The 18,018-nt window shown below is 57.7% G+C and overlaps 1 protein-coding gene and 1 long non-coding RNA gene across 4 annotated transcripts in view; one reads left to right on the top strand and one right to left on the bottom strand.

Annotated features, from left to right (window-relative positions):
• The window catches only part of PIK3R5 (phosphoinositide-3-kinase regulatory subunit 5), a 70,826-nt gene extending 56,058 nt beyond the window's left edge, over positions 1–14,768 (top strand). For 2 of the 3 annotated variants that reach the window (XM_023243497.2, XM_023243498.2), the window contains exons 6-19: positions 3,619–3,688; positions 6,099–6,273; positions 6,698–6,851; positions 7,406–7,489; positions 7,759–8,482; positions 8,610–8,760; positions 8,993–9,100; positions 9,329–9,457; positions 9,573–9,666; positions 9,758–9,834; positions 12,006–12,099; positions 12,174–12,256; positions 12,691–12,803; positions 12,919–14,768. In XM_023243497.2, coding sequence (XP_023099265.2) covers positions 3,619–3,688; positions 6,099–6,273; positions 6,698–6,851; positions 7,406–7,489; positions 7,759–8,482; positions 8,610–8,760; positions 8,993–9,100; positions 9,329–9,457; positions 9,573–9,666; positions 9,758–9,834; positions 12,006–12,099; positions 12,174–12,256; positions 12,691–12,803; positions 12,919–13,066 — 2,204 coding nt within the window. In that variant the 3' untranslated portion in view covers positions 13,067–14,768. The remainder of the gene's footprint in view (positions 1–3,618; positions 3,689–6,098; positions 6,274–6,697; positions 6,852–7,405; positions 7,490–7,758; positions 8,483–8,609; positions 8,761–8,992; positions 9,101–9,328; positions 9,458–9,572; positions 9,667–9,757; positions 9,835–12,005; positions 12,100–12,173; positions 12,257–12,690; positions 12,804–12,918) is intronic. The other variant, XM_023243500.2, reaches the window with a different exon arrangement.
• LOC123381860 lies at positions 1,891–4,428 on the bottom strand. Its single transcript, XR_006589364.1, has 2 exons — positions 2,725–4,428; positions 1,891–2,169 (listed from the first exon to the last, which is right to left on the bottom strand). It is a non-coding gene; the product is annotated as an uncharacterized LOC123381860 (long non-coding RNA).
• Positions 14,769–18,018: the final 3,250 nt, after the last annotated feature.

Here is an 18,018-nt window from a genome sequence, read left to right as displayed (position 1 = left end):
CTGTGTAGACCACACCGCTCGCCTGCAAAGAATGTATCTGTAATCCCGAGGGGCGACAGGGGGCATCATATGTGTGAGTCACTGTGCGGCTTTCAAAGCCCACAGACCTCCGTGGCTGCACCTCCCCTCCCCCGATCACAGCCCAAGGGGGTGCAGGGAAGAGTAGTACTATTCCCACGTCAGACCTGAGAAAACGGACACTCGGAAGTTTCATGTTTCTTGCTGTAAAGTCGGGTGTGAGGGAAGGAGGAACATGGGCGGGCTGTGGTATGACCTACGCTTTGTCACTTACTAGCTGGTTTCCTCGGACAGGTGACGGGAGCTCTCTGAGCCTCCCGGTCAAAAGTAGGATCGTGGGGCGCCCGGGCGGCTCAGGCTCAGTCGGTTCAGCGTCTGATTCTTGGTTTTGGCTCAGGTCATGATCTCACGGGTCGTGGGATCGAGCCCCGTGTCGGGCTCTGCACAGACAGCTCGGAGCCTGCTTGCAATTCTCTCTCTCTCCCTCTCTCTCTGCCCCTCCCCTGCTCAAGAACATTCTCTCTCTCTCTCTCTCAAAATAAATCAACACTAAAAAAAGTAGGACCATCATTGTCGATGGTGATGATGATGATGACGATGGTTGGATTGGTCTCATCCTCAGGAACCTCCCCCCCCACCCCGACCTGGGTATTTACTATTATTCCCACCTTCCAGAGGATGAACCTGAACTCCAGACATTGCCTACGCTCACGTAGCTGACAAGAGCTCTACTCCCTTGAAGCTATGTCTGTTTGATTCCCAAAACCATATCCTTCGATGCCAGCAATGTATTCTCACATCTGCATAGAGCTATTTCTATGCCAAGAGGCACAGGCAGACCATTGTGCGTGACTGGAAAATCCTGGGCTATCCCAGCTGCCATTTTTTTTTTAATGTGTATTTACTTTTGAGAGAGAAACAGCACACGAGCAGGGGAGGAGCAGAGAGAGAGGGAGACACAGAATCAGAAGCAGGCTCCAGGCTCCGAGCTGTCAGCACAGAGCCCGATGTGGGGCTTGAACCTGTGACCTCGAGATCATGACCTGAGCCAAAGTCGGACGCTTAACCGACTGAGCCGCCCAGGTGCCCCATCCCAGCCACCGTTTTGTAAGCACTTTCCTCCCTGGGCCATTTCTCCTGCTGCCTTTGACCTTCTATCAAAGCAGGTACAAACCTGGGCTCGATCACCTCTGCCCAACAACTGGTAGCAGGTGAATTCTGAATATTCTTCAGTAGCAGTAAGTCTCCCTTGGGATCTTAGTGATCATAGACATTTATATTTCATACTTTTTTTAAGTCTCTGATGATGGAATAAGAGGCATAGATTCCTTGAAGCAAAGTCAAACATCGTTGACTAGCGGGTGGGGGTTTTCAACGTTTTTTTTTTTTTTTTTTTTTGGGGGGACAGAGGGAGACAGAGCATGAACGGGGGAGGGGCAGAGAGAGAGAGGGAGACACAGAATCGGAAACAGGCTCCAGGCTCTGAGCCATCAGCCCAGAGCCCGACGCGGGGCTCAAACTCACAGACCGCGAGATCGTGACCTGGCTGAAGTCGGACGCTCAACCGACTGCGCCACCCAGGCGCCCCAGGGGTGGGGGTTTTAGTCACAGAACATCTCACCCCAAATGCACAGGTGTCCCAGGAGAAACTGAGGAACCATTACAGGGTAGAGGAGGCTAGGCTACATGCAGTGTGGGACTCTGGATAGGATCCTGGAACCGAAAGACAACATCATGGCCAAAGATAGACTTCTTGTATCACAGAGTCACGGGGGAGAGATGTTGGGAAAGGAGGGAGCAGCTGTTCCAGAAACCACAGGGCGTGATGAGTTAGAAGTAAGCTGGTTGCCCAAAACAGAAACCCCAGAATAATAGTTGTGGCAACTCAAAGGGGTTTATTTTTTTTTTCTTACATTAAAAAAAAAAAAAATCCCAGTGGAAGGCAGCCCAGGGTTGGCACAGGCAGGGCTGAACATTCCAGAATCATTTCTTTTTTCTGTTTCACCATCCTTAGCAGGAAACACTGCCCTCGGTGTCACTTCTTGGTCTAATGACCGCAGGAGCTGTGGCCATCATGTCCCCATTCCAGTTAACAGAAAGGAGGAAAGGGAGGTTGCAAAATGGGGTCTTCCAGAAGCCCCCATCCAACACCTGCAAGGGAGGTCAAAAAATGTGATCTATCAACCTGTGCCCTTTGGTGAAGAAGAGGGAAGGGTGTTGGGGAGATGCGAACAGGTCCCCGCCATGTGTGACCCACGAGTAAGAGTGGCCCGGCGGAGCCGGACTGGGCCTGTCGGGGGGCGGGGACCACCGGCTGGGGCAGCAGGGTCACCACGCCTCACTCCCCCCAGGCCTGGTGGCCCTGCAGAGCTGGAGGCCATCCCGCAGGCATCTCCGTGGGTTCCTCCAGACTCTCTATAGAACGAACCAAGGACCTGAGTCCCAGTGACTCCGTGAAACCAGGTGGGGCTTGCTCAGGGGCTCCTTGTATGCAGGCAAGGCCTTTGAGCTTTCTTCCATAGCAAAAGGAATGTGTACAGAAGGGTCAAGAGACCTCACTTGGCTGTGTGTTCTGAGGTCTGGTGGCGGGGGGGGGGGGGGGGGGGGGGGGGGGTTACTGTCGGGAGGGTGAGTGATGTCTCCACTACAGCATTTCACTGGGGGGCCTGCAGGGGGCCAGGAGGGGAGCTGGCCTCTGTCACTCACCCAAGTGGCCACCAGATGGTGTCCCAGGTCCCGATGGCAGTAGCCACCGTTTCAGGGACTTTCCCATCAAAATAAGCATAACTTCAACCTCTGAACATGTGACAGTTACCTAAGAGAAACATCAAACAAAAGGCCCCAAATCAAAACAGTTAGGTCCTAAATTAGAATAGCATGAACTAGCAATTTTCCACCATCGATGACACAAAAATCGTGGCCTTTCTGTTTACAGCTGTCTCTGACCCCGGTGTTGGCTTTGCACCTATCCAGGGGGATTGCCTTCCTCCTCCCGGCCCACACCCAGTCGCAGAGGGGCCTTGCCCCCTGACAGGGGCCCCCTTGAGGCTGCCTGCCCCCCTGAATCCCAGCCCCTGCTTCTGGTGCCCTTGTCGGTGAGGAGGGCCAGTGTTGTTTAACCTTACCGTGGTGGATACACAACCGAATCCTTACTCTCAAGGCTCTGTTTTCCAGTCAGGTCGCAGGAGAAAAGGAGAGACTTTGGGCTGATGAGGCAGATGAGGCTGGAGAGAAAGGCTTGGGGGTGGGGGTGTTGTGGCCAGGGGCAGGGACAGGACCCAGCCTGGGAAGGACAGGGTCAGGGAGACCCACCTGTCCTAAGAGCCCGTGGGAAGCCAGGCAGGGGCGCGGAGGGCCATTGGAGACCCAGCTGGGGGCCTGCACACTCTTGGGAGGGCCCCCGTGCCTCCAGATGGCCAGAGAACTCCTAGGTGACAGCAGGCCGGCCGCCTCGCAGCCTCGGGCCCTGTGCCCACCGTCTCAGGGGAGCGGATCTGCACGGGGCCTGAGTCTCGTCCCCAGGCCCCTGACCTCCTTGGCCAGTGTGGGGTCACAGCGAGGCATGATAAACCTACCGACTCTCGTTTGTTTTGGCAACAGGAATCTCCTACCAACGGCTGGTGAGGGCTGAGCAGGGCCTGTCCATCAGGAGTCACCGCAGTTCTACCGTGTGAGTGCTCTCGAGGGGGGTCCCACATTCCCACACCCATGCCACCCCCCCCGTGCATCTGGCTTTCCCTCCATCACTGCACCCCCAAATCCCCAGCCACCAACAAAGCCTTCAAGAGGACCAGGAATCCCTTGGGATAGCTGGTGACGTTTGGTACATAGGTTTGTTTCTCTGGGCTGAGAGGCTTTCCTCAGATTGCTAAACGGCTCTGAGACTTAAAAACGAAACAAACGTTAAAAACCACCCGCATCGATCATGCGGCAAGGTACAGGGCAAGGATAACCTCGCTCTACCTCCCGTTTTCAGATGAGGAAACTGGAGGTCAGAGAGGCCAAGTGACTTCCCGAAGGTCACACAGCTACTGAGTGTCTGAGCCAGGATTTAAACCTCGGTCCTACTCAAAAGCCCACGAGCTTTCTACGATGTATTTCCGCCTGTTACTAAAATAGCATTTTCCGGGGCGCCTGGGTGGCTCAGTCGGTCAAGTGTCTGACTCTTGATCTCGGCTCAGGTCGATCTCACGGTTCCAAGAGTTCGAGCCCCGCATCGGGCTCTGCACTGACAGCACGGAGCCTGCTTGGAATTCTGTCTGTCTCTCTCTCTCTCAAAATAAATACACTTTTAAAAAAATTAATAAATAGCATAGCATTTTCCAAACCATTTTGACTAGGACCTACCATAAAAAAAAAAAAAATGAATTTTATTTATTTATTTATTTATTTATTTATTTATTTATTAAGTCATCTCCACACCCAATGTGGGCCTCAAACTCACAACCCTGAGATCAGGAGTGCCGTGCTCCACTAACCGAGCCAGCCGGGCGCCCCTAAAAAAATGCATTTTATATGAAAGCCTGCTGTACACACAAACACACACGCACACACACACTGAAACAAGCTTTAAAAAGTGAAACTCACAAGGCACCTGGGTGACTCAGTCGGTTGAGCGTCCGACTTCAGCTCAGGTCACGATCTCGCGGTCCGTGAGTTCGAGCCCCGCGTCAGGCTCTGGGCTGATGGCTCAGAGCCTGGAGCCTGTTTCCGATTCTGTCTCTCCCTCTCTCTGCCCCTCCCCCGTTCATGCTCTGTCTCTCTCTGTCTCAAAAATAAATAAATGTTAAAGAGTGAAACCTAACCCCTAACCCCTAGGATGGGCTGTGTCTCAGTCTATTCTATTTTATTTAAAAGGCAGCTGTGATTGTGATCCCCCAGAATGATTCCATTATCCACTCATGGGTCCCGGCATGTGGCTGCCGTTTCACCCGAATGCTCGAGAGCCCAGAGACCCCGGCCCTCTCACCCCCAGCGCCAGGGGCTCGCTGCACATTCACACCGTAGAGCAAACACCTATGAGTTCCTTCTAATAAAAACAAACAAAACAAGCCCGAGGCAGGCTTTGGGAGAGGCAGAAAGGGTACAAAAATGCTTTCGTGTCGTGAGTAAACAACGCTTACCCGGGGCCGACCACCAACCCCTCTGCACTTACCCAGCTCCGGGCATTGCGGGAAGTAAAGCATAGTATGATGTCCAAGTGTCACATTGGCCCCTGGAAAAAGGGATTTGTCAGATCTGGGGCCCAAAGAGGTTAGCAGGAGGAGCTTAGAACAGAGTGGTGGTCTCGCCGTCAGCAGGAGGGAACAAGCAGGCGGAGAGAGCGCGTGCCCGGCTGGTCCCGTCCGAGGACTCAGCACGGGTCTCTGGAAGGAGTGATCAAGCGCTCAGTGAAGGAGGGTGGCCCAGTCACTCATGCAGGCCTGCCCCCTTATCCTTACAAACAGAGAAACCGACATTAGTTTTCCCCTTGCACGATGGGTGCTCTGGCAGAGCCCGGTCCCGACAGCACCTGCTTCTCTGCGCCGGGTTTAAACACCGCACAGGCCAGTGCGGACGGGAGCCGTGCGGGCAGGCCATCCTGAAACATCGACAGCTGGGACAACCGGGATGGCTCCAACACACTTGGAGAAAATGCAGCGGCGGGCGGTTGGTGTGGGTGAAGTGAGAACAGTCACCTGCGGTTAACTGTTAACTGAGTGACTGACACCTTGGGGGTTCGCTTGGGCATGGCTGAGATTTTCCATGACGAGCAAACGTAAATGCCGGCTCGGAGCCCAGGGTCCGGTGACGGGACACGCACAGGTGGCTGAGCACACGCTCCCCTCCCATCCCCGTGAGACCCTGGGAGGTGGCTCTCCCAAGTTCAAGAAGTTCCACTTGCAAAGCGTCTTTGAAAATACTGGCTGCAAACTGTCAAAAGCAGACCGTAAGCTTTCCCCTCGGAACTGGGACCCTTGAGCCCCCGGCCCGGCGCCTGGCCGCAGGCCCTGCCGGGCGAGCTCTGAGGACCGCCAGACGCCAGACGTGAGGTGCGTGGCTGTGCTGCCCTCCCCACAGCCCCGTCTCTGTGTCCCCAGCACCGTGCTGTTGTTGAACCCGGTGGAGGTTCAGGCCGAGTTCCTCGCCGTGGCCAATAGGCTGAGTGCACCCGGCCACTCGCCCCACAGCGCCTACACCACGCTGCTCCTTCACGCCTTCCAGGCCACCTTCGGGGCCCACTGCGACCTCCCAGGCCTGCACTGCAGGCTGCAGGTATGTGCCCGGGGCCCCTGGGGTTTATTTAGCATCACTCCCCCTCCCATCAGAGCAGAGTCCCTCTCTGGCTCTGTCCCGGTGCTGCCGTCTCCGGGTACGCCGGCCTCCCCCCACCCGGGCCAGCCCGGCCCCTTCCCCTCTCTGGGCCACAGTGACGAGCTCGGGACTAGCACTCCCCGCCCCCCCCCCCCCCAAGTTGGCGGTGCTCTGGCCCTGGTCTGGGCCTTTCTCTGGCGCCCATGTCCCGAGAAGAGGGGCCCCGGGCAGGAGGCCCGGCTCCCTGGCCAGCTGTGAGTGCAGGTGGGTGACAAGGCAGGGAGGAGACCGGTGGGTGCTGCCATCGGCGAGACCCCGGGACCTGGAGGAGTGGGGCCGGCGAGCTGCGGTTCGGCAGCAAGCCCGTCTGCCCCTGGGGTTTCAGTCCAAGAGCCTGGCCGAGCTGGAAGACATCTTCACGGAGACCGCGGAGGCACAGGAGCTGGCGTCCAGCATCGGGGACGCGGCCGAGGCCCGGCAGTGGCTCAGGACCAAGCTGCAGGCGGTGGGAGAGAAAGCCGGCTTCCCTGGTGTCTTAGGTGAGGCTCTTGGGAGAGCCGGGCGGGCGCGTCTTGCCCACGGCCAAGTGAGCATCCCAGCCGGCCGGTGGGTCTGCTCCATACAGTCCTTCGGGGACCCCCGGCTGTCGTTACCTGGTGTTAGGGCTGGCCGGCCGTGGCAAGAGAGAAAGAGAGTGCTACCTGGGGGCGGGCGGCTTCGTTTTCCCACCAGAGATCATGCAGAAGGATGCAGTCCCTTTGGAGGCCACGCCTCGCCCCCAAGGAGCTTAGAAAATATCCTTTCTGCAGCTCCGCCCCTTCCAGGAGAAGGGACGCGGTCTTCCGTCACCCACGCCTGATGAGACAGTGCCCTTGTGCTCCCGTTCCGGTCCTGTCAGGGGAGGCTCGGAGGCTGAGTTGGCCGCATCCGCACAGCCTGTAAAAAGGCCTGGCACCTACCTGGGCTGCTTGAACGGAGGGTCCTCGGGCTGTGAGCCAGGTGTCCCAGCTTCCCACTGAGTCTCGTGTGGCCCGTGCTGGCGTCTTGTCTGAGACCCTTGCAGCCCTCACCGCCTGTCCCCCTGTCATTACAGACACGGCCAAACCCGGCAAACTCTGCACCATCCCCATCCCGGTGGCCAGGTGCCACACCTACAACTGGAACCAGGACAGCTTCGGTGAGCCCCCGGTTGGGGCCCTCGCGGTGCCCGATCCTGTCCCCCAAAGCGGCCAGGGCGCTTCCTGTTCCCGGGTCTGTGCACCCGCCTCGCCGCGGCCCCACCAGCTGAGCAGAGCAGGGGGAAGCGCTGAAGTCCCGGGCTGGCCTTTAACCTCCCTTCCGCCCTCTTCTCCTCCGGGCCAGTCGGCCTGAGCCTGTCGCCCGTCCCCAGGGTGTGCGAGAGGGCTTGCAAGGGCCCAGACACCCAGACGGTGCCTCCCCTTGCAGACGTCCTGCAGGAAATCCTGCTCCAAGAACAGGAGCTGCTCCAGCCAGGGATCCTGGGGGACGAGGAGGAGGAAGAGGAGGAGGAGGACGACGACGACGACTTGGAGACGGAAGGGCGTTGTGCCCAGAGGGACTCCCTGCTCTCCACCAGCTCCGCGGTCTTCCACGACTCCACCCTGTCCCTTGCCTCGCCCCAGGCCTCAGGGCCCACCCTGTCCCGCCAGCTGCTGACCTCCTTCGTGTCAGGCCTCTCGGACGGCGTGGACAGCGGCTACGTGGAGGACAGCGAGGACAGCTCCTCCTCAGAGTGGCCCAAGAGGCCTGGCGGCCAGGGGCGCCGGCTCCACCGCCGGCCGGGGCAGAAGTTCAACAGGATCTGTAAACTGTTCAAGAGCACGAGCCAGCTGGTGCTGCGGCGGGACTCCCGGGGCGCGGAGGGCGGCGCGGACGCAGCCCTGCCCCTGCGACGGGCGGGGAGCCTCTGCGGCCCCCTGGACGGCGCGGCCCCGCCGCCGGCCTCCCGGCCCCAGCGCTCCCGCTCTCTGCCGCAGCCCAAGCTCAGCGCCCAGCTGCCCAGCTGGCTCCTGGCCCCCGCCTCCCGCCACCAGCGCCGGCGCCCCTTCCTGAGCGGGGATGAGGACCCCAAGGCGTCCACGCTCCGCGTCGTGGTCTTCGGCTCCGATCGGATTTCGGGGAAGGTGGCTCGGGCCTACAGCAATCTGCGGTGAGAGCGGGGGCGGAGGTGCGGGCGCCGGGACGGGGAGGTGGCGGGGGGGGGGGGGGGGGGGGGCCGGGCTGCGGGCTTAGGGCCCTTAGGGTCCCCGCTTCTTACCACCTTCTTCCTCTACCAGGCGGCTGGAGAACAACCGCCCCCTCCTCACGCGGTTGTTCAAACTCCAATTCTTCTACGTGCCCGTCAAGCGGGGCTCCGGCGCCTGCCCCAGCCCTGCGAGCCAGACGCCCCCACTCCCCGCGGACTCCCCCAGGCAACCCAGCCCTGCAGTACGTCCCCAGCCACGCGCCGTGGGGGCGCAGAGTGGGCGCCATCCATCGCCTGTGCCTCGAGGGGCACCTCGTTCCGCGCGCTTGGGGGCGGCCCTTCGCAGCGTGACGTAGACTAAAAGCTGTTAGACTTCTCTCAGGGCCGGTGGGGGGAGGCTCCGCTTGGGGCCGCGGAGGGCGTGGGGGGTGCGCAGGGCCGTGGCGCAGGGACTGACCCTGGGCCCTCCCCCAGGAGCTGGAGAGCACCAATGATATCTCCCACTACCTCGGCATGCTCGACCCCTGGTACGAGCGCAACGTGCTGGGTCTCATGCACCTGCCGCCGGAGGTCCTGTGCCAGGTCGGTGGCCCCCGCGGGGCGGGGGGAGTGGGGGCACCTGCTGGAGGCCCCCTGGTTTTGGGGGGGTGGGATCCAGCCTGGAGCCTCCAGGGAGGACCAGGAGGTCCTTGGAATTGAGCGGGAAGGGTGGGACGGAGGCTGGGCTGTGGGTGTCCCCCCCCCCCCCCCCCCCCAGCATTCTGTGTTCTGCCGGCCACCTTTCACTCTGGCTCTGCCCCCCACCCGCAGCAGTCTCTGAAGGCTGAATCTCGGCCCCTGGACGGCTCCTCTGCCCAGCTGCCCATCCTGGCGGACATGCTGCTCTACTACTGCCGTTTCGCCGCCCGGCCCGTGTTGCTGCAGGTCTATCAGACGGAGGTGAGCCCCGCCCCCCGACGCCGGCGCCCCCGCCCCGCCCCCTGCCCTTGCAGCCCGCCGCCTCGAGCAGAGGGGGGCGGGGGCTGCCCTCTGATGCCGCCCCTGTACTCCGCAGCTGACCTTCGTCACCGGGGAGAAGATGACAGAGATCTTCCTCCACTCCCTGGAGCTGGGTCACTCTGCCGCCACACGTGCCATCAAGGCTTCCGGTGGGTGCCGCCTGGGCCTCAGGGGGGACACGGGGTCGGCGAGGGGCCTCCCCGAGAGGAGAGGGAGTGACGGTCTGTCTGTGTGTCACAGGTCCTGGCAGCAAGCGCCTGGGCATCGATGGTGACCGGGAGGCCATCCCTCTAACACTACAGATTATTTACAGCAAGGTGAGGCCGGTGCTGGGGGCCCGGCCCGCCGGGGCCTGCTCCTGCCCCTGCTTCACCCAGAGGCAGCCCCCTGTGTTCCTGGGCCCCAGTCTTTCAGCGGGGAGAAGGGGAGGGGGTGGACGTCCTTCTCCCGTCCAGTGTTCTTTCCCCCACCCCCTGCCCCCACCCCCCAGATGTGCTCAGCAGCACCCAGCTGCAGAGCTGAGGGTGAGAGGGGCAAGGGTGCAGTGTCCAGAGGGAGAGCCCAGGGTCTGCAGGGCTGGGGTGCCCCGCGGGGTGTGTGGGAACTGGGACCCGTGTCAGAAGGGAACCATAGGATTTGTGGGGTGCAGGTGGGAGGGTGGCATGGGTCTCTGAGCATCACACCCGGGGTACAGGCCACGAGAACCTTGACCTCAAAGTGGGGATACTCCCCCCACCCTCTTTCCTTCCTTCTTTCTTTCCTTTCGCCATTCGAAAGATACTCATTTAGCCCCTACTCATGCTGAGCTCTGCTGGGGAGGGGAGACAGTGGTGAGCAGAGAAGGCTAGGCCTTCTCTGCGACTTTCCTGGAGGAGCAAGACAGGAAACAACAGAAATGACCAGGAGAGTGTCAAAGAGCGGTGAGGGGTGACAAGGCAGTAAAAGGGTTGATGGGACAGTGATGCTGAGGCCACTTACGTGTGGCGGCCAGGGAAGCGGGCAGGAAGGACTGACTAACAGAGCTCTGCATGTTGGGTGTTTGGGGAATACCTCCCATGTCCCAGACCGGGGGATTCCCAAGAGTCAAGTGCTTACAGTCTAGAGGGAGCGGTAGATATTGCTTAGATGATCCCACATGATACATAATTACAACTGTGACAGGTGAAGGAGAGGTTCATGGTCCCCTGAGAACCTTTAAGAGGATCATTCAACCTGGTCAGGAAGGCTACACAAGGCTTCCTGAGAAGGGACATTGAGTCAGCACTGGAAAGAAAACGAGGAGCTAGTTAATTAGGCGAAGAAGAGAGGGATATGCTCTCCAGGCAGAGAGAACGGCATGTGCAAAGGTCCTGCGGTGAGAGGGAACATGTCATCACAGGGCACTGAGGCAGGCCAGAGGGGCCAGAGCAGAGATGGTGCATGGGTGAGGCTAAAGGAGCTGGCAGGGCCACAATACCAAGGGCCTTGATTTTTGTCCTTGTCCCAAGAGCCGTGGACACCCTTTGAAGGGGCTCAAGTTGGGGGTGGGGCTGGGGGATGTGTGCCATGATTAGATTTGAGGTCTGGAAGCTCCCTCGGTTTGGAGAGGTCCGCAGGGGATGCGGGAAGGCCAGTTAGGAGGCTCCGGAGTTGGTTGTCCGGGGAGAAATGGGGGTGGCCTGCATGGGGGTGGTGGTGGGTTCTGTGAGCAGCAGGGCGTAGGGGCGGATCAGAAAACGGGAGGCCCAAACTCCTGGCTCTCAGTGTTCCGGGACCAGAAGCGGCCCAGGTCCAGTGCGGGGAGGCCGTGAGTTGGGGACAGGTCGAGTTTGGGTGCCCTTGAGAGACAGGAGGAAGTGAGAAGTGCAGTTGCACGGATGGGCCTGGCCTCAGGTGCAGGGGGGAGATGGGTGTGTAGGTGGCCTCGGGGAAGGAGCACGGGAGGCTCGTGCTTGGAGAGACTAGTGGGGCGGAGAGTGGGGGGCCAGGAGGAGGCACCCCGAGCCCCGTGCCGTGTGATGGCAGGCAGACAGGCCCCGACCAGGGGCAGGTGGGCGAGGCGGGGGTGCAGACAGTAGTGAGTGAGCACAGCCAGGCACTCCTATGAGGTCAGGGGAGCCGAGGACTGAGAAACGCACTTGCATCTGGCAATGCGGAGGTCCCGGTGAAAGAGACGTCCAGACCCCAAGAGGGGGCTCCAGCCTGGCTGTGGCCGGGACCTCATGCCCGTGGGCCCCTCTCCTCCTCCCTTGGGGCTCAGCCGTCCCGGAGATAACCCTTTGAGATACTCTGAGCTCTGGAGCCCTCCGATCCGTGGACCAGGCCGGGCACCCGACGCTCCTTCTTGGAGTCGTCGAGGTCTATACGGGGTCAGACTGCTCTTGGTGCACGAGCTAGCAGACTCGGGTGAACGCGTGCCACCGGTGGGTCTGGAGCCACCTCTTCCGAGAGCAGGTAGCGGGCCCTGGGGGACCCCGGCTGAGAGGGTGCGGCCCCGCTGTGTTCCCAGGGGGCCATCAGTGGCCGAAGCCGCTGGAGCAGCATGGAGAAGGTGTGCACGTCCGTGAACCTCAGCAAGGCCTGCCGGAAGCCGGAGGAGCTAGGTGAGCGGGCGGCGGGGTGCAGGTGGCGGGGGGCGGGGCCCCGAGCCTGGCCTGAGCCGCCCCCTGCCCCTCAGACTCCAGCATGGAGGCCCTGACGCTAAACCTGACCGAAGTGGTGAAGAGGCAGAACCCCAAGTCCAAGAAGGGCTTCAACCAGGTAAGGGCACCCCTCTCTTCGCAGCCACGCGGCCCGCAGCCACGCGGCCTGCGGCCACGGCCCGGGCGTGTGCAGGTGCCTGAGGGTGTGCGCATGCGCGAATGGATGAGGTGCGGTTTGGGGTGCGTACTCCGTGGGTATCAGGGGAGGAAGGAGAGCCCTGTGGGAGGACGTGTCTGCGTGCAAAGGCTCCCGTGTCAGGGACCCCGGGCCTTGTGAGGGGGGCAGTGGGCTTTGTCGGGTGGGGGGGGGGCCAGGGCTTGTTTCTTCCAGACTCGGGGAAGGTAGAGGCCGGGGAGGAGGCAGGGCCTGATGGAGGCCGTCAGCCCCTGAGAGCTGCTGCCGGGCTTGGGGACAGGCCCGAGGGACAGAGCTGCCGAGGGCTGGAGTTCGAGGGGGCCAGCGATCGGGGCTGACGGGGGCCTTGCTTCCAGATCAGCACGTCACAGATGAAAGTGGACAAGATTCAGATCATCGGCTCCAACGGCTGCTCCTTCGCGGTGTGTCTGGACCAGGACGAGAGGAAGATCGTGCAGAGTGTGGTCCGGTAGGAAGGGGCCCTCCAGGGAAGGGGCGCACTCCTGCACCACCCCGTGGGACTCCGGAAGGAGTTGCAGGGATGCAGAGGTGGGGGCTGCCCTTACCTCCCGCCTGCCCCACAGGTGTGAGGTCTCGCCCTGCTACAAGCCGGAGAAGAGCGGCCTCCGCCCCCAACCCCAGAGGACCCCCGACCAGCCGGCCCAGGCCGTGCCCGACCTCTGCTCCCTCCTCTGCCTGCCAATCATGACGTTCAGCGGAGCTCTGCCTTAGTGGGGCCCTCACCAGCGGGCGGGGAAGCCTCCTCGGAGCCCCTCCCCACACAAGGGGGGCGGCCGTGAGGGTCTCGCTCCCTGTGGGGAACTGAACGGCCCTCTGTTGCATTGGGTCCTGCTGTGGGTCCCTGCGGCTGGCAGGGGCTTGGCGGTTTCTGGGTCCTCGGGGCTCTGTTTAGGAAGGACACAGGGATGAGGGAGGGCGCGGCTGGCCACGCAGCCCCTCAGATCCCTCACGTAGACAGGAGAGGGATGGAGGGGCTGACCTCCAAAGGCACCGGCCACTAGTGTGGTCTGGGATCCTTTCTAGAAAGATCTGAGCTCTGGTGCTCTGGGGTGTGGCTTAGGCCTCCTCTCCCAACGTTGTCCAGGCCCCCCCCTCACTTTGTCAAAGACTTGGGGAAGCCTTTATATCTGTGGTTCAGAGTCCCCTCTACTATGCAGTTCAGGTGGGAGAAACAAGGATAAGAATTTTTTTCCAGACCTTCAGTACCCCACCCCCACTTCTCTCTCTCTCTCACACACACACACGCACACACACGCACGCAAATTCCCGGGTATTCTGAAAAACAGCACTAATCCTTTACCTGCCTGCTGTCAGGACATAGAAGACATTCTCTTGCGAGCCCCTTTCTGGGTCTGAGAGCTGGGGGGACAGGACAGGCACAGATTCAGGAGCAGCTCGATTACCTTCTAGCTGAATGACCCGAAGGAAGTTAATTAGCCTCTTCCAGCCTCCACCTCCTCGGCTCTACGACCTTCGACCTTCGGGGGTTGAAAAGAAATTGTCCGCAAGGTGCCTGGCCCGTGGCTGGCTCATGGCCAGTGCTCAGGAAAGATTAGCAGCCTCACCCTTAGGCGCTGACTCCCCTTGTGTGGTGCTGGGACACTCTCACGGCCCCTGGGACAGTCCTCATTCACGCCTTTCCGATTCATCATTGAAGCAGGACCAAGACTAGGAGGTGGGGAGGGGTCAGTTTTACCCTCCGAAGGAGGAACGACCTTGACCGGGACAAGAGGAGGGTGGCACGGGAGTCCCCAGCCTTTGCCGACTTCTCTCCCAGATGGGACCCCGTGACCCCCGCTCCCGTGTCACTCCTCAGGCTGGTGCACATTATGTGCGGAGCCTTGCAGCCCAGAAGGTTCACGGGCACCGTTCTGGTGCCTGGGCGAGATCCCAGAGCGGGTAGATCAAGAGCCTGGCTTTGCGGGGCTTCGTGCCTGGCTGGGGGCAGGGCGGCGGTGGGGGGGGGGGGGTGGCGGAACTCGAGAGCCAAAAATGTTAAAGCCGCCAGGTGGGAGCGGTTTGGAAGGAAGCAAGTGCGCACTAGGGTCGTGGGGTGGAGGGCAGGGCTGAGGACCGGGATTTGGACGCTGGGGGTGGAGGAAGGTGACTGTATCCCGCCCAGAGCCCCTCCGTTGCTTCCTCCTGCTTCACCCACTCCAAAGCTGGTGGGCTTGCGGGAGCCCCTGAAACGCCAGCCAAGACAGCCTGATGGAAGTGAACAGAGCTGTCCCCCCCGCCCCCGCCACCTGCCCCCAACCAGCCACCTGTCCACGTTCCAGGCTCCAGAGAGTAGCCGACCGTATACCCTTGATAGTTTGTTGTTGCATGAACAAGTTCTACTACAGGATAAACAGATATCCAAGAATGAAAACGGTTTAATATTATTTTCGAATAAAACTTGGTTAGTCTTGTACGCGATGACCCGTGGTTAGCTCGCCACACGATGATTAACTTGCTTCGTTCGCATAAACCGCTTCACAGGCAGCAACGATCAGGTTTCTTGGGGGGCTGTTGCGTGTAGCTTTTTGGAGCTGGAGAAAATGTATTTGTGCTGTAATTTTCTCTGACGCTGTTCCGTCGAAGCCTCATCGTCCTGCTGAGAGGAAGGAGGTGAGCTCATCGCTGGTCGTGGGAAGACACCTGTTATTGGGGAGGAATACGTAGGCATCAGGCTCGCAGCCTAACCCCCAGGGAGGGAGGAAGAAGGAACCATGAGATGCTCTAGGTTTGCCCCAGCTAGCTACTGCGAACAATAAAACACGCCTAACACACCCAACATGCATCCACGGGACATCCAAGGATCTCTTGATCCAGGTGGGGCTCCCCTAACGGCCTGGGAGGTGTCTGTGCTGCCCAAATTAAATCGGCCCAAATCCACGACACCCATTAACCCAGGGATCCCAATAAACTCAGCAGCCCTCACTCCCATCTGGAGGCCGGGACTTCACTTCTGATACTCTTTCCAAAGTCCCATAGCCCCATTCTAATCGCGAGGAGAATACCAGACAAACCCAGACTGTGGGACCTTCCTTTATGGGCTAATCTGACTAGTACCCTTCCAGGAGGTCATGAAAACAAGGTAGGACCGAGAAACTCCTAGAGCAAGGAGAAAGGGAACCTGAACACTAAATGCAATGTGGTACCCTGGATTGGATCCAGAAACAGAGAAAGGTTAATGAAAGAACTGGTGAAATCCCATAAAGGCTGGAGTTTTAGTTTTTCAATTTTTTTTAAAGTTTATTTATTTTGAGAGGGAGAGAAAAATGTGAGTGGAGAGAGAGAAGAGAGAGCAGATCCCAAGCAAGTTCCTCACGGTCAGGGCAGAGCCCGACACAGGGCTTGAACCCACGAACTTGTGAGATTGTGACCTGAGCCAAAGTTGGGTGCTTAACCACCTGAACCACCCAGGTGCCCCTGGAGTGTAGTTTTCAAAAATCAAAAAGCAAACAAAACCCAAACACACACACACATGAAACACACAGGCACCTCATTGTAAGACTCCTGGGGAAGAAAAAGGTAATGTGAGAATCTTAAAGACAACCAAAGGCAGCAGTGGGGGGGTGTATTTTATCTTCAAAGGATCAACAAACAGCTCCCTTCTCAACAGAAACATTGGAAGCCAGAAGACAATGAAATGACATCTTTAAAATGCTGGAAAAAATTCAATCTAGACTTCAATGTTTTTTTTTTTAATTATACGCTGCTCACAAGAGACACATGTTAAGTATACGAACACAAAGTCTGAAAGCAAAAGATCAAAAGGGTGTTGTTATTCTAATGTCAAAGATTTTAAGGCAAGAAGCATTTTAAAAAATAATGAAGAGGGACAGTTTATAAAGGTCAAAAAGTCAATCCAACAAAGTTATCATGATCATAAATCTGTATGCATGCAATAACATCAACGTAAACTGTAAAGCAAAAATTGACGGAATTAATGCCTCCACAACCAGAATGAAGGATTTTATCACGCTTCTCTCAGTGGCTTAAGAAAAACAGACAAGAAAGAATAGAGATACAGAGGATCTGGACAACACAATTAACACGTTTGATCTTGTTGAAATAGAATACCGCCCAGCAACAGAACTCACATTATTTCAAGCACAAGTAGAGTATCAAATTTCAAATGATTGAAACCAAAGGGAGTATCTTCATCTCAAGAAGATACAGAAAGAAAGGTATAAATCCTAAAGTAGGAAAAAGTGTAAAAGCAGAAATCTATGAATTAGAAAAGCAACGTACTAGTGGATAAGGCTCTAGCGAACAAATCAGCAATATCGCGTGTGAAAAAGAGGACGTCTCTACAGATCCTATGCACGCTAAAAATATAATGAAAGGATACTATACATTGACCAATAAATTTGGTGATTTGGATAAGATGGAGAAGTTTCTCAGAAATACCACTGTGAAAGAAATGGATTTCCCAGGTAGGCAAATATATGTTAAAGAAATTGAAACCATTCTTTTTTTTTTTTAATTTTTAAAGTTTATTTATTTATTTTGAGAGACAGAGACAGTGCAAGTAGGGAAAGGGCATAGAGAGAGGGAGAGAGAGAATCCTAAGCAGGCAACGTGCTGCCACCACAGAGCCCGACATGGGGTCCAAACTCACGAAACCTGGTCAGATCATGACCAGAGCTGAAACCAAGAGTCGGACGCTTAACCAACTGAGCCATCGAGGCGCCCCCCCCAAACCATTCTTTTCTTAATTAGACTGGCAACCAATTATATTTTGTTGTTGTCGCCTCCATACTTCATACGTATTTCAGAATATCGTATAGTTGGAACCGTACCGTCACCAGCCTTTTCAGATTGGCTTCATTCGCTTAGCAATATGGATTTAAGGTTCCTCCTTGTCTTTTCATGGCTTCACAGCTCATTTCCTTTTGTTGCCAAATAACATTCCATTTTATTGACGTACCCAAGTTCATTTCTTTACTCACAGTCTGGAGGACATCTTGGTTGATGCCAATGTTTGGCAATTATGAATAAAGCTGATGTAAACATTTATGTGCTGGTTTTTGTGTGGACATATGTTTTCAGCTCCTTTGGGTAAACACCAAGGAGCACAATGGCTCGATCATTTAGTTTAGTTTAGTTTTTTTGTGTTTTTTTTTTTTAATTTTTTAACATTTATTTATTACTGAAAGACAGCTCTGGGGTACAGTACTGGGGGCTTCTCTCTCCCTTCCCATCTCTGAATGCCTCTATGGCCTCAACCCCTCCCCCCCCCCAGTAAAATCAGGATAAAGGAAGCCGGCTCTCCTGGAAGAGGGTGTCCTCCCCATCCCTCTGGGGGCAGAGACAGGCAGGTGCCAGACTGTCCCCTACCTGTGCCACTTTATTTCTCTGTTCCTTGCAGCAGGTGCACCTGCTGCATCCTGGCTCAGACCACAACACAGTCCTCCTGTGTCTCAGGCTGCTCAGGCCACCCATAGAGTGGGGCTGCTTAAACAGACACTTATTTCTCCCAGTCTGGAGGCTGTGACATCCAAGGTCAAGGTGCTGACAGATTCCGTGTCTGGTGAGAGCCCACTTCCCGCTTTGCACACGTTCACCTTCCCACGGTGCCTCTGCCTGTCTAGTGTCTCTTCCTCCCCTTGGGACGCTGGGGCTCCACCCTCCTTATGATGTCCTCCAACCCCAATTACCTCCGAAAGTCCCCA

This window comes from Felis catus, chromosome E1, assembly GCF_018350175.1.
Source record: "Felis catus isolate Fca126 chromosome E1, F.catus_Fca126_mat1.0, whole genome shotgun sequence".
In the NCBI taxonomy this organism is placed as follows: Eukaryota; Metazoa; Chordata; class Mammalia; order Carnivora; family Felidae; genus Felis; species Felis catus.
Note: the sequence above shows the minus strand (reverse complement) of the source record. Positions and strands in the feature narration are given on the sequence as shown.